General features: G+C 38.4%; 1 protein-coding gene across 1 annotated transcript in view; it reads left to right on the top strand.

Annotated features, from left to right (window-relative positions):
- MICU2 (mitochondrial calcium uptake 2) overlaps window positions 1-15,826 on the top strand; it is a 148,769-nt gene that overhangs the window by 110,161 nt on the left and 22,782 nt on the right. Inside the window, exon 8 of the mRNA XM_036925502.2 lies at window positions 13,096-13,193. Coding sequence (XP_036781397.2) covers window positions 13,096-13,193 — 98 coding nt within the window. The remainder of the gene's footprint in view (window positions 1-13,095; window positions 13,194-15,826) is intronic.

The following is a 15,826-nucleotide window of genomic DNA, read 5'->3' as shown; positions in this document are numbered from 1 at the left end:
AAGAAGAATAAAGTAGGGGGGATCTCACTCCCCAACTTCAAGCTCTATTATAAAGCCATAGTAATCAAGACAATTTGGTACTGGCACAAGAACAGAGCCACAGACCAATGGAACAGACTAGACAATCCAGACATTAACCCAGACATATATGGTAAATAAATATTTGATAAAGGAGCCATGGACATACAATGGCGAAATGACAGTCTCTTCAACAGATGGTGCTGGCAAAACTGGACAGCTACATGTAGGAGAATGAAACTGGACCATTGTCTAACCCCATATACAAAAGTAAACTCAAAATGGATCAAAGACCTGAATGTAAGTCACGAAACCATTAAACTCTTGGAAGAAAACATAGGCACAAACCTCTTAGACATAAACATGAGTGACCTCTTCTTGAACATATCTCCCCGGGCAAGGAAAACAACAGCAAAAATGAACAAGTGGGACTATATTAAGCTGAAAAGCTTCTGTACAGCAAAAGACACCATCAGTAGAACCAAAAGGAACCCTACAGTATGGGAGAATATCTTTGAAAATGACACATCCGATAAAGGCTTGACGTCCAGAGTATATAAAGAGCTCACACGCCTCAACAAACAAAAAACAAATAACCCAATTAAAAAATGGGCAAAGGAACTGAACAGACGGTTCTCCAAAAAAGAAATACAGATGGCCAACAGACACATGAAAAGATGCTCCACATCGCTAATTATCAGAGAAATGCAAATTAAAACTACAATGAGGTATCACCTCACACCAGTAAGGATGACTGCCATCCAAAAGACAGAGAACAACAAATGTTGGCGAGGCTGTGGAGAAAGGGGAACCCTCCTACACTGCTGGTGGGAATGTAAACTTGTTCAACCATTGTGGAAAGCAGTATGGAGGTACATCAAAATGCTCAAAACAGACATACCATTTGACCCAGGAATTGCACTCCTAGGAATTTACCCTAAGAATGCAGCAATCAAGTATGAGAAAGACCAATGTACCCCTATGTTTATCGCAGCACTATTTACAATAGCCAAGAATTGGAAGCAACCTAAATGTCCATCGATAGATGAATGGATAAAGAAGATGTGGTACATATACACAATGGAATACTACTCAGCCATAAGAAAAGTGCAAATCCAACCATTTGCAGCAACATGGATGGAGCTGGAGGGTATTATGCTCAGTGAAACAAGCCAAGCGGAGAAAGAGAAATACCAAATGATTTCACTCATCTGTGGAATATAAGAACAAGGGAAAAACTGAAGGAACAAAACAGCAACAGAATCACAGAACTCAAGAATGGACTAACAGGTACCAAAGGGAAAGGGACTGGGGAGGATGGGTGGGTAGGGAGGGATAAGGGGGGGCAGAAAAAGAGGGGTATTAAGATTAGCTTCCATAGCGGGGTGGGAGAAAGGGGAGGGCTGTACAACACAGAGAAGACAAGTAGTGATTCTACAACAGTTTGCTACGCTGATGGACAGTGACTGTAAAGGAGTATATAGGGGGGACCTGGTATAGGGGAGAGCCTAGTAAACAAAGTATTCGTCATGTAAGTGTAGGTTAATGATTAAAAAAAAAAAAAGCAGTTCCTGTGTGGTGACCTCCAATGAGTTCTACACAATGATATAAAGGGCATATAAAAGTGTAGGCAAAGGGTCTGTTTGTGTTTATACAGAGGATCAAAGCCTAATTTGGCTACCCCGAAAATGAACTAAGATACGATATGAAAAAGAACTTCCAACATCAGCACTCTCGGGAAGACTCATGACAGAAGATGATCAGCAAAAAAAAAAACTCCAACAAAGATCCACGCACTGCCACAGGTGTAGATGCACTCATCCCACCAGTTCCTGGACTTGCCATGGGAATGAGGAAGGAGATATCTAAGCTGGCCTGTGCATACAGTAAAACAACAAATGTGACTGGATCTATACTGTTGGAACTCAACCAAGAATTAGGAGAAGTGCAAATTGTAGCACTCCAAAATCTTACAACTACAGACTATTTACTGTTAAAAGAACGTATGGGATGTGAACAGTCCCCAGGAATGGGTTGTTCTAATTTATCTGAATTCTCTCAGACTGTTTAAGTTCAGTCGGACAATATCCACCATATCATAGATAAGTTTTCACAAATGCCTAAGGTGCCTAACTGGTTTTCTTGGTTTCACTGGAGATGGCTGGTAATTACAGGTATGCTTTGGTTAGGTAACTATATTCCTATTATGTTAATGTGTGTGCACAATTTAATTAGTAGTTTAAAACCTATCCATGCTGAAGTTACTCTACAAGAAGATATGTCAAAGAAATAATCAATCTTCCCAGGTTTTCTTCTGCCTGCTACTTCTATAGCTTTTCTTCTTCCTACCTAATCACAACCTTTAAATAGAACTCGTGCCACATGTCGAATTTACCGAGTATCATAATTCTTCCAAGTGGTAAAGACACCTCAAGACAAATGCTGGGCATAGAAGCCACAGGGCATAAATATGCAAAGAAGTAAAAAGCTAACCTTTTCAAACAATAAGGCTTCTCTTGCACTTACCAACTTAACATTTACCTGTATGGCCCCGGAAGATGACTGGTTAGCCAGAGACGGGTAAGATTCCTCAAGGGAGGAACAACCTAAGACAGGCACAGTCACAGGGGGCCATCTGGTGAGAAAACGGGGAGCAGCAGAGGTGAGGCTTAGAACCTCCCCCCTCATGTTCTGAGAGAAATCTTCTGCATACATGGATGTTTATTGCCCTGGTCTAGCTCAGATTAACACATAGTCTACAGGCACACACCTGATCATCTACATTTGCTCTCTTACAACACTGAACTCTGTTTTCTACCTTTATCTCTTATCTACCTACCACTTCAGCATTTTATTAAAAATAATAATAATAAAGAGAGAAATGTGGTATCCACATATAAATCAAGTTTAAAAATCAAATGAATATTCATATTTGAACTGACTGTTTATAGTTCACAATGCATGAGCAAAACCGAAGGTTTCTGTGATGACTGCCCTTGTACTGTTTACCATGTAACTTATTCACTATGTAAGAATTTGTTCTCCATGTAAGAACTTGTTCGTTATGCATCAGAAGATTGGAGACTGACGAAAATTAAGCTTGGGGTGGATTAATGATTGTGCATTGAGTATTGACCCCCCTATACAGAAATTTATTGTTGTTAACAACTATTTGATCAATAAATATGAGAGATGCCCTCACAAAAAATATATATATATATATATATATGTATATATATATATATATATATATAAACACATTTCCAATTGTAAAATAAATAAGTAACCGGGATGTAATGTATAGCATAAGGAATATAGTCAAAATATTGTAACAACTTGGTATGGTGATAGCTGGTACCTAGAATTATCATGTATATAAATGTTGAATCACTGTGTTGTACACCTGAAACTAATGTAATGTAATACTGTTGTCAACTACCCTTCAATTAAAAAAAAAAAAAAATTTTACCTTTTAAAAGAAATACTATATACCAAAAGCATGAACTAGGCAGTATTTTCATGAGGCTTACTTAATAACACTAAACATTTAATAATTAACTCATTTTTAAGATATATGAAAAATAAAGTTAATATTTAAAGAATCTACATTAATGAAAACAATAAACTATAAATTTTAATGGGAAACATAAGAGAAGACAGAAATAAATGTAAAGGTAAACTTTATTCTTAGTTTGGAATAGTGACATTGTAAAGTGGCCAATTCCCATTAAATTAACCTATGAATTCAGTGCAGTCCAGGTGAAACTCAACAACTGAGTACTTGGTTTTATTTTTTTAGTTGGTTTGGTTTGGTTTGGTTTTCAGTGATAGTGGTCAGGGAAGAAGTGGGTGCAGGCAGCAAGTGTACAGAAACTTGAAAAAGATTCTAAATTATATCTGGAAGAATAAACATAAGAGAATAACCAAGAACATTCTGGAAAATGCAAGTAATAAGAGGAACAATGAAGTAGTATACTGAGAAAGAACACTCCAAATATACATCCAAAGTATATATGTGCATTAGTATACAACAGGTATAATTTTAAATCAGTAGGAAAAAACAAACTATCAAATCACTTTTCAGGATTTCAGAAACCTAGAAGGCATTCTTGACATCTCTTTTATCCTCATATCCAATTAGTCACTAAGTCCTGTTAGTTCTACCTCATAAGTGTTTCTCAAATCCTTCCTTTTTACCTCTGGTCCACTATTGTCACTTGATCAGTCCACCATCATTTCTCACTTGTGTTACTAACAGTAGCCTGCTGGCTGATCTCCCTGCATCTGCTCTTGTCTTTTCTAATTCATTTTTCAGACTACAGGTAGAGTGACTTACAAACATGGAAAATTGTGATCGAACTAGCCCCAGCCTGAGTACTCTGCTCCTGACCATTCTTCCAGCTTCCCGCTGTACTTTTTCTCTCCGCAGAAGAGCATAGTGGCTAAGAATGCAGGTTCAGAAGACTTACCCGCCCAGGTTCAAGTGCTGCTTCATCACTCTACAGCCTTGTGACCCTGAGCAAATTAGTTTGCTTCTCTTTGCGCCAGTTCCTCATTTGTATAATGACAATGATAGAAATCTACCTCATTAGGTTATTTTGAGGATGTTAATATATTTAATTAGTTTCTCTTAGAATTGCTTAAAACATAAGCAGTATATAAGTATTTGCTGTATACTTAATATTACTGCTTTCTACACCACAGCCATACAGCAGCATGGTCTCTTGTACCATCAGGCCTTTATACATGTCCTCTGTTTAGAATGTTTATTCCCACTTCTTATTTTCTTAATGTCTATTCAGACTACAGGTCTTGGTTTAAACAGCATTTTTTCAAGGAAGCCTCACCTGAGCTACTGAAGGAAACATCTGTATATGTTCCCATAGCTTTTAGTAGTTTTTCCCAGCACTTTCTTGCTTGTGAGTACTATTTATAATAACCTGCTCAGTGCCCAGTTATCCTTAAGGAATAGAAAACTATGAATCCCCAATGCGTAATATAATATCTGGCATAACAGGCATTCACTATATCCTTGTTGATAACTAATGGACTGACTAAATACTGCTGAATGTATGTCTCAATTCTTATATCACAGTAAACTCCAGATAAAGATTTCAATGTCAAAAATCAAAGCATGAAAGTTTCTTTGTGACAGAGAATATGGGGCTCTTCTGCTAAGATGGCAGTGTAGGAAGATCCTGAACTTGTCTTCCCACAAACATACCAAATCTACAGCTACATACAGATCATTTCCCTCTGAAAAAAGATTTAAAAACTAGATGAACTGCTTCTCAACAAGAAAGGATAAAAAAATCACATTGAGTCAGGAAGGAGAAGTAGAGACAGTCTCATCAAAAACCCCATATCAAGCACTCCTACCCCTGGAATCTGAACCAGAGAGACAAACCCTGAAAGAGTCTAGCTTAGAAAACCAGTGGGGCTGATGTCCAAGAGGTCCAAAGTACTGTACGATACTGAATGAGATTCCCCTTTTAAAGGGCTCATTTATGTCTGACTTTCCCCAAGACCCAGTGAAAAAACAGCAATTTGAAAAGCACCTAGACTATATATGAAAAAATTTCATTTGCTAATCTAGAAGCATCTGCTGGAGGGGTGGGGGACAGTTAAAACTCTCCCTGAAGATAAAGGAACTGGCAGAAGCTGATTTTGTATCCTCTGTCTACCCTGCTAGCGTGAGCTCAACACCCCCCACCGCCCACTGCTTTCCAAAGGCAGGTGGGGGGTGAGTGGTCACTGCACTATCCCGCTGACTGCTGCCTTGCTGAAGCTAGAGAGTGAGGGTGATTGTAGCACTCCCCTACTCCCTCCCTTGTTGGGGCAGGCCAGCACCAGCGGTCACAGCATTCTCTCACTCCCTCGCTAAAGTCGGCAAGCATGGGTGATGCCCACTCCTTGGCTGGGACTGGTGGATGCACGCAGTGGAGGCCTCCCCCACTCCCGGTCTAAAGCCAGCACACATGCGCAGGCAAGGCGCTCTCCTGCTACATTCCTGAAGTCCGCAGGTGTGCAAATTCAAGACATTTTCCCACTGCCTTTCTGAGGCTAGTGTGCACACCCTCCCCTGTACTCTCTTCATCTGCCTAGCTAAAGCCAGAAGTTGCATGTAGCCCATGCAGGGGACACCCCCTTTGTCATGGAGACCAATGGCGATGGCTTTCCTGAGCTTCATGGGAAGGTTACAGACTGATAGACTGCCACCCCCAAGGTACTGCACAGACAGCTGACTGAAACACAGCTCTAGTCTTCCAGTGAAAAATGTCTTTAGCTTGGAACTTAAGCCTAAGGAAAAGGCTTCAGGTTTCCAACACATCTAGAGACTAAAGAGGTACTCCGAGGTAATGGAAGCAGAGACACACCATCCTTTCCCCCTCCTTACCTCTTAGGAACTTATACACTCATCTGCAGCCCCAGTTTTTTCACCTATCACCCAGGAGACACTTCCAGATCTGGTCTGGGGGCTATCAGAGATATATGACTAGAGCGCCACAGAATTATACATATTTCCATATTTTAAATGCTACTTCCTGAGAGTCCCTTCCCAATCAACCTGAAACTCAGTGCTGAATGAGATTTCTCCTCTTAGAATAGTGACAGATCTTGGCACACCCATCAAGAATAATTCAGGTAGTTTAGAAAAATCACAAAGGTTTGAAAGACAACCGAGAACTGGGGCAAGGTTGAATCAGAAGATTCAGCTCTTACACAAGGCCACTCCTTTAAAAACTAAGAGAGGTAACTGCTTCACCTCAATATGGTAGTACACAGACTCAAGCAAAATAAGAAAACAGAGATATATGTTCCAAGTGAAAGAACTTGACAAACCTCTGAAAAAGACCTTAATGATACACAGATATGTATTCTTTGTGATAAAGAATTTGAAGTAATGTTCATGAAGATGCTCACTGAACTTGGGATTACAGTGAGAACTCCAACAAAGAGACATAAAATATAAGAAAGTACCAAAGAGAAGTCACAAAGCTGAAGAATACAATACCTGAACTGAAAATACACCAATGGTGTTCAACAGTGGATTAGATGAAGCAAAAGAACAGATAATCAAAGTGGAAGACAGGGCAGTGGACCTCACCCAAACAGAGCAGCAAAAAGAAAAAAGAAATATAAAAAGTAAAGGCAACTCAAGGGACCTATGAGAGATCATCAGTCAGAATAACATTTTCATTATAGGGGTCCCAGAAAAAGAAGAAGGAGAGAAAAGGGCAGAAGAATTATTTGAAGAAATAATGGCTAAAAATTTATCTAACCTAGGGTAACAAAACAGACATCCAGGTTCAGGAAGCACAGAGAGTTCCAAATGAAATGAACCCAAAGAGATCCACAGCAAGATTCATCATAACTACAGAGCCAAAAGCTAAAGGTAAAGAGAGAATCTTAAAAGCAAGAGAAAATACAACAAATGCTACATACAGCAGAACCACATAAGACTAATGAGATTTCTCAGCAGAAATGTTGCAGGCCAGAACAGTGCCATGACATATTCAAAGTGATAAAAAGAAAAAAATTTTCCAGCTAATAATACTCTTAGCAAGGTTATCGTTCAGAATTTAAGGAAAGAAAGAGTATTCCAGACAAGCAAAAGCTAATGGAGTTTGTCACTAACTAAACCAGCCTAACAAAAATATTAAAGGGATCTCTTTAAGCTGAAAAGAAATGGAGAAATGGCATTCATTAAAAATTTAAAAATTAGAAAATTAAAATCTCACTGAAAAGGTAAATATGTAGTAATTGTAGTAAAGGTAAATAAATCACTTATCTACTATGAAGGTTAAAAGACAAGTAATAAAATAAATAAAACTACAATAGTTAAGGTATACATAAAGACAAAGATAAAATGTGACATCAAAAACATAAAACATGGGGAGTAATAAAAATGTAGTTTTGGAATGTGTTCAAATTTAAGTTGCTATCAACTTATAATACAGTGTTATATATGTATGAATCTCACTGTAATGTCACCACAAAAACTTAGACTAAATAGATTTTTTTTAATGAGAAAGGAATCTAAACCTAACACTAAAGAAAGTCACCAAACCACAAAGGAAGAGAGCAAGAGAAGGGCAGAAAGTAGCTGCATGAGCAGCCAGAAAACTGAACAAGATGGCAGTAAGTAAATACCTGTCAATAATTGCATTAAATGTAAATGGACTCAGTTTTCCCGTCAAAAGACAGAGTGGCTGAATGGATTTAAAAGCAATAAATCTCTATAATCTATATACTGCCTATAAGAGACTCATTGCAGATTTAAGGACACACAAACTGTTAAGAGAAGGGATGGAAAGTGATGTTTCATGCAAAGGGGCCCAAAAAGAATGCTGCTGTAGCTATATTCATATCAGACAAAATAGACTTTAAAACAAAGACTATAAAAAAAGACAAAGATGGGTACTACACAATGATAAAGAGTCAATCCAGCAAGAAAATATGTAATACGTATATATACACTCAGCATAGGAGTACCAAAATACATAAAGCAGATATTAACAGACCTAAAGGGAGAAATAGCAATGCAATAAGAATAGGGGACTTTAACACCAACTCACATCAATGGATAGCTCATCCAGACAAAAAAATAATAAACATCAGCCTTAAATGACATTTTAGACCAGATGGACTTAATAGATGTATGTAGAACTTCCATCTAAAAGCAGGATACACATTCTTCTCAAACATGTGGAACATTCTCCAGGATAGATCACGTGAGGCCACAAAACAAGTCTCAGTAAATTCAAGAAGATTGGATTCATATCAAGCATCTTTCCAACCACAGTGATAGGAAGCAAGAAACGAAGAAAACTGGAGAAACTACAAATACGTATAGTTTTTTTTAAGTCATGTTACTGAACAACATAGAAGTGTCATAGAAGAAATCAAAGGAAAAAAATCATAAAATACCTAGAAACAAATGAAAACAGAGGTACAACATAACCAAAATCTATGAAATGCAGCAAAAGCATATCTAAGACAGAGGCTCATAGTGATATAGGCCTACCTCAAGAAGCAAGAGAAATCACCACCAATTTAACTTTACAGCTAAAGGAACTAGAAAAAAAGAACCAAGTCCAGAGTTAATGGAAGGAAATAAAGATCAAAGTGGAAATTAATGAAATAGAGACTAAAAAGACAATACAAAAGATCAGTAAAACTAAAAAATGATTCTTTGAAAAGCTAAACAAAATAAGCCTTGGGAATAAAAGAGAGGACTCAAATAGAACTGAAAGAAAAATTACTCCAGGATTACAAAGGATTGTATTACACAATGAACAGTTATACACCAACAAATGGGACAATCTAGAATAGAAGGGTTAAATTCTTAGAAACATACAGTCTTCCAAGACTGAATTATGAAGAAATAGAAAATCTGAATAGACTAATTACTAGTAAAGAGATTGAATCAGTAATCAAAAACCTCAGAGCAAACAAAAAGTCCAGAATCAGCTTCCCTGGTGAATTCTACCAGACATTCAAAGGAGGTCTAGTAGCCTATCTCTCTCAAACACTTCCAAAAAATTGAAGAGGAGGGAATGATCCCAAATTCATTTTATAAGACCAGCATTATTACTCTGATACCAAACCAGATGATGGCACCATAAAAAAAATTACAGGCCAATATCCCTGATGAACATAGGTGCAAAAATCCTCCACAAAATATTAGCAAACCAAATTAAACAATACACGAAAAACAATACACCATCATCAGTGGGATTTATTCCAGAGATGCAAGGACATCTGCACATCAGAGTGATACATCACATTAACAAAATTAAAGATAAAAATCATGATCATCTCCGTAGACATAGAAAAAGCATTTGGCAAATTCAACATCCATATTTATTATAAAAGCTCTCAACAAAATGGGTAGAGAGGAAACATACATACTTCAACATAATAAAGGCCATATATTGACAAGCCGACAGTAAACATCATACGCAACAGGTAAGATCCGGAATGAGACAAGATGTCCACTCTCACTATTACTGAATGTAGTATTGGAAGTCCTAGGCAAACCAACTAGGGGAAAAAAAGGAATAAAATGCATCCAAGTTAGAAAGTAGTAAATCTGTTTCAACTGGCAGATGACATGGTACTGTACATACAGAACACTCTAAAGACTCCACCAAAAAACCATTAGAGGTTCCACAAAAATTAAAAATGGAACTACCGTATGATCCAATAATTCCACTTCTAGGTATTTACCCAAAGAACACAAAAACAGTAACTTTTCGATAAGTGCACCCGCATATTCAAGACAAGATATGGAAGTGTGCATTGATAGATGAATGTGTAAAGAAGATGTCACATATATACAATGGAATATTACTTGCTATGAAAAAGAATGAAAATTTGCCATTCGCAGCAACATACATGGACCTAGAAGGTATTTTCAGACAGAAAGAAAGTGTATGATTTTACTTATATGTGGAATCTTAAAAAAAAAAAAACGGGAACAGACTCATAAAGACAGAGAACTGTATATGGTGTATTGCCATAGAGGATATGGATTGGGGAATGGGTGAAATAGGTGGAGGATACTTAGGTATAAAATTCCAATTACAAAATAAATAAGTCATGGGGATGAAAAGTACAGTATAGGGAATATAGTCAATAATATTGTAATAATTGTATGGTGATAGATGGTAACTACACTGTACCCATGAACATTTCTTAATGTATATAATTGTCAAATTACTATGTTGCACACCTGAAACCAGTATAATATTGTATGTCAAGTATACTTCAGTTAAAAAAATATTTTAACGTTTGTTTATCAAAGGACAATGCCATAAAGTGATAAAACAACCTACAGAATGGGAGAAGATATTTGCATAATCCTTAGAGGGGTCTAATACTAGGATATATAAAGAATGCCTAGAACTCAGTAAGAAAAGACAACCCAACTGGGCAGAGCAGCTTGAAAAGACATTTTCCCAAAGAAGATATACAAATAGCCAATAAGCATGTGAAAAGATGCTCAGCATCTGTAATCATGAGGGGAATGCAAATTAAAACCAGAATGAGATGTCACAACACACCTCTGAGTGACTAAAAGGCTAACAGTACCAAGTGACTGCAAGGGTGCAGAGAAACTGGAGCACTCATCCATTCTGGTAGGAATGTAAAACGACACTGTGCTCTGATGAAACAGTAATCATACTCCTGGCATCCACCCCAGAGAGATGAAAAACTATGTTCACACAAAAACCTGTCCATGAATAGTTTTAACAGGTTTATTTGTAATAGCCAAAAACTGGAAACAACCCAGGTGTCCTTCAGCAGGTAAACTATAGTGACCCATACGTTGAAATGCTAATCTGCAATAAAAAGGAACGAACTATTGATACAGCAACAAACTGGATCGATATCTAGGGAATTACACTGAATGAAAAGTGCCAATGCCACAAAATTACATGCTGTATGATTCTTCTTATCTAACACTTGGAGATGACACAATTATAGAAAAGGAGTTGATTCATGGTTGCCAGAGGTCAGAGTGAAGGTGGGAGCAGGAGGGAACTCAGTGTAGCTGGAAGAGCATCAGGAAGGACCCCCGCGTTGGAGGAAATGTTCTGTATGTTGGCGCTATGGGTGGTAACATTGTGTTCTGCAAGATGTCAGCGTTGGAGGAAGCTGGGTAAATGTTACAAGAGATGGTTCTGTATTACAGTTGCATGTGCATCTATGATTACCTCAAAATACAAAAAATTTAAACAAAGTATTCGTGGGGATACACATTTGTTTCTTGGATTATGTGTTCTTCTACACTGTGCCTATTGTATCTTTTGCCTGATTTGCTCTTTTCTACCTCTTGCTACAGTGCCTTTGTGTAACTGTTACGCCATTTCTTGTGCTCATACTCTTGGTCTGTCTAAATTTTCTCTTTGCCCTGCTGGAGCATAAATGAAATTTTCCTTAGTACTCTTCCCACCTTATCTGGAACTAATTCATCTTTTTTCCTTCTGAGTTGTAGATGCTCCATTCTGATCCACTGTTCTTTAGAGGAAAGAGGAAAGAGAGTCCCCTGGGCTAAACACAGCCCTTACTGGAAGACCGATTCTGTTCACTCTTCTGTGATCCCATTAAATGTTCTAGACCACAGACCACCCCACCCTCCAAGGTGTATCCCACTCTGTGGGCTTCTCATTATCCCCTCAATATAACATTGTGCCCTGAAAGATTCTAGGTAGGCCTTGGAAAAACCCTCACTGTCTCTGCATACGTCCCATCGGGCTATAAAGGATCTTCTGAGATTTCCCGTGACTTGCCCCAGGGCTGCCTTCTCGCCCACCTAGTCTACTTGTCACTAAATTGAAGGTTTTACTCAAGTTCTAATAGTGGCATAATCTCACCTGCTAGTGCTATTTTTAGATATAAAGGGTTGGGGTAGGATGAGACATGCTAGGCCATCCAATACCTCAGTCTAGTTTCTTTAACCAGTCTTTTTCAAAATATTTGGTTTATATTTGTACTCCATTTTGTTGCTTAATTGCTGCTGATAATCTTTTTAGCCATTCTGTTACTATTTTTATTATTACTTTATTTGAAGGAGGAAGAATCTGTGAATCTGTTTTATCCATTAATGGAATTCTCACCTATTAATTTTATACTTAGGAGAAGCAAGTGTTTTCAAGTAGTTCTAACATTCAGCAGAAGCTCAAAGACTTTCCTGCTTTGATTTTCTCAGTCCTGCTTCATTGGAAAATGCTGAGAGATCATAACATTATTGTGATAAAATAATTATATGAAATAAATAACATCTATTTCACCATTCTAAGCTCTCTTTTTGGCCTAAGATTCTTTCTACTGCTGAAGTTTACCTTGAGTAGATGGAGTATTGTAGCCCTCATTCTTTTTCTCCTGCTTGAGCAAAGGTGATGATAGCATAGTGTTAATGCAAAGTAACAGAATGGTTACATCTCTTTTCTCCACCTTTGTTCTTGTTATTAAGAATCTTTTATGAATATGTCCTAGGAGTTCCAGGCTGCAGGATCCATTTTTGTTTATTATAATTACTTGAAGTTAATTGTGTCATTTTTTTAATAGAAACCAACAGTAAAAGAACCTGAAATTAATACAACCCTTCAGATACATTTCTTTGGAAAAAGAGGAGAAAGAAAACTTCATTACAGAGAATTTCGAAGGTAAAATACAAGTATTTATGTTCATTTAAAGATTTTTTAAGTAAGAAATGAAGGAACAATGGACTATTTTCATTTAACTGCAGACCGTAAAACTACATACTATATGTGCCTCTATGTACTGTTTATCTCTGAGAACAAAACCTATGAAATGTAAAGTTTACTATGCTCAAAAATATATCTTAACATGTTAAGAGAATATCTGTTTTATAGAATACAGTAATTATTTTAGTAACTTAATGTTTGCAACTAAAAGAGACATTCCCTTGCATCAGTTTATTCTTAATACAAAACAAACCATCTGAACTTGAATTAAAACAATGACCAGTTATTATTTCCATGAGTCTTTGGGTCATTTGGGTGGTTCTCCTGAACCCAGTGATTATTAAGTAGGTAAAATAATATATATGAGTGCAAGAGAAAACATGGCAAATTCAGAAACTGTAAGTTCATTGTGACTTAAGGAGAAATTTAAAGGGGAGACTGGCAAGAGAGGAAGGTGAAAAGGTAAACAGGCCAAATTCTGAAGGCTTTTTGTGCTGGGATGAGAACACTTATGAGCCACTGAAGGTTTTTAAGCAGGAGAGTAAGGTGATTGGCAGGTCTGGCAGACTGGCTGAGGAAATCACCCAGGGCAAGATCTGTTAAGAGGCCACTGCATCACTGGAGGAGGGCTGATGGTGATTAGGCTGAGGTGGTGGCAGTGGGAACAGAAAGGAGTGGCAGAATCCAAGGAGTTATTTAAGGAAAGGGAATTAATACTGGTGACTGATTGGGAGGGAGGGAGGGAAGGAGAAATCAAAGATAATGCCTGGTATTTGTTTACTTAGAGAGCACAAGTAAGAAATGGTAAGTGTAAGAAAATGGTAAGTGTCGCTTAGACATTGATAGTGGGAGCAGAAGGCAGGCTGCAGTGGGCCGAGGGCGCAGTGAGGGGTGAGTAGAGAAGGAAACACAGATAACTCGTTGAAGAAGACAGACCCCAAGAGAGGAAGAGCAGAGCCAGTGGCGGGAAGGGAGTAGGGGAGTGTCCCCACATGTTTAATGAGGATGCAAAGAGGAAAGACCGCATGGGAGGGGAATGGGAAGGGCCGGAGGAACAAGGGCCCTGAGGAGGAGCAAATGCAGGAGTACAGACGGTTTTCAGAATGCAGGGAGGTGTGGCAGCCGTCGACGGGGAAGGGACTCCTTCCTTGAGATGAGAGTTGGGGGAAAGAAATGGGTGTAGGCGCTGGCACATTTCTGGAGTGGTAGCAAGAAAATGAGAGAATTTCCTAAATAATGATTTCTAGTTTATCTGAGAGGTTGGGGCAAGCAGTCTGCTAAAGACAGATAGAAAGCCAGTAAGATAAGACTTGTAGAGTGTATAAAGGAGTTGAAATAGCCACTGTGTAAAATTAAAAAGAGAGCTCTCTGTGCTGTCCGGAAGGGTTGACGGTGTAGCCACGGCTTTCTGCTGGTACCCCGGTGTGCAGTTACTGTACAGTCATCTTCAAGCTGCACTTGAGGAAGGCCTTCAGTAGCCCAGGGATGCTTAGGATGTAGTCGGAATGTTGGCAAGAAAGCAGCGAAAGCAATTAAGAGTAGTCTGGGCTTACATAAGGACAGAGAGGAAAAGAAAGTTACGTACATCCTTGTGCCACCACAGCTGCTCTCTGTTGAGCACTTACGCTGTGCCTGGCATTTGTGTAAGTATTTTACATACATCAGAGAGTAGTCTTCCCTTTTTTTAACTAGGATTTGACAAGATTAAGAGACTTAGTCTAGGGTCATATACCTCAGAGACCGAAGAGGCAGGGATGGGACCCAGGTTTGTCTCACGTGGTTCATGTGGTCACAGAGCTTCTGTGGGAGTTGGTCCCCCAGTTCCCTGGTCGGCGTTTGGGTGCACTGAATGGGCGTTCAGGGAGCTGGCACTGCTCCAGGGAGAAGGACAGACATACTAAGTAGGTACTACCACGTATCAAGACAAACTTACCTTCTAATGAGAGAGCATGTAGATTAATTTGTTGTTTGTTTGGGGATCTTGTACTTTTACAACTAGACAAGATTTTCCAACTGAAATACACTTAGCCATGTAAATAAAAACTACAGTATAATTTAAGATCTGTCTTCTGGAATTTTGGTGTTTGCCCATTCTTATGAAATCAACAGGTAATTTAATTGTGAAAATTCAGTTTTTTGTCTGTGTCTATCCATAGTTCAGGAAAGAAAGTATTGGTGCTCGGGCTCCTCAGGCGGCTGCCGGTGGCCTTTGCAGCCCCTGTATCCGCACCTGCGTCTGTGACGTTTTCCCCTGTCTTCTTTTCCCTCTGCTCTCCTACTTTTGGGGGCTTTTCCTTCTTCATGTCTTCTCCCTTCTGTTAAACTCTTGATGGGTAGCCTTAAAATAGTGACTACAAATAATCCCAAATTTATCTCCAGTGTGGTATATTTTATCTCATTTTCTATTCCAGTAACTTTTTAAACTAAAAATAACTCGGTGACTTGAGATGTAGTAAAGAAATGGTTAGGGAAGGAATAAAATTGGTCTCAAGTTTGCTCACCAGGCAGAATTAGAATGATGTTGATACTGATGTACTTTTCTTGTTATTGAAGCAAAATTGGTATGTAACATGATATCGAGTTCTGGTGTA

The sequence above is a fragment of the Manis pentadactyla genome, chromosome 2 (genome assembly GCF_030020395.1).
Source record: "Manis pentadactyla isolate mManPen7 chromosome 2, mManPen7.hap1, whole genome shotgun sequence".
NCBI lineage: Eukaryota > Metazoa > Chordata > Mammalia > Pholidota > Manidae > Manis > Manis pentadactyla.
This window is presented reverse-complemented; position numbering and strand designations above follow the sequence as displayed.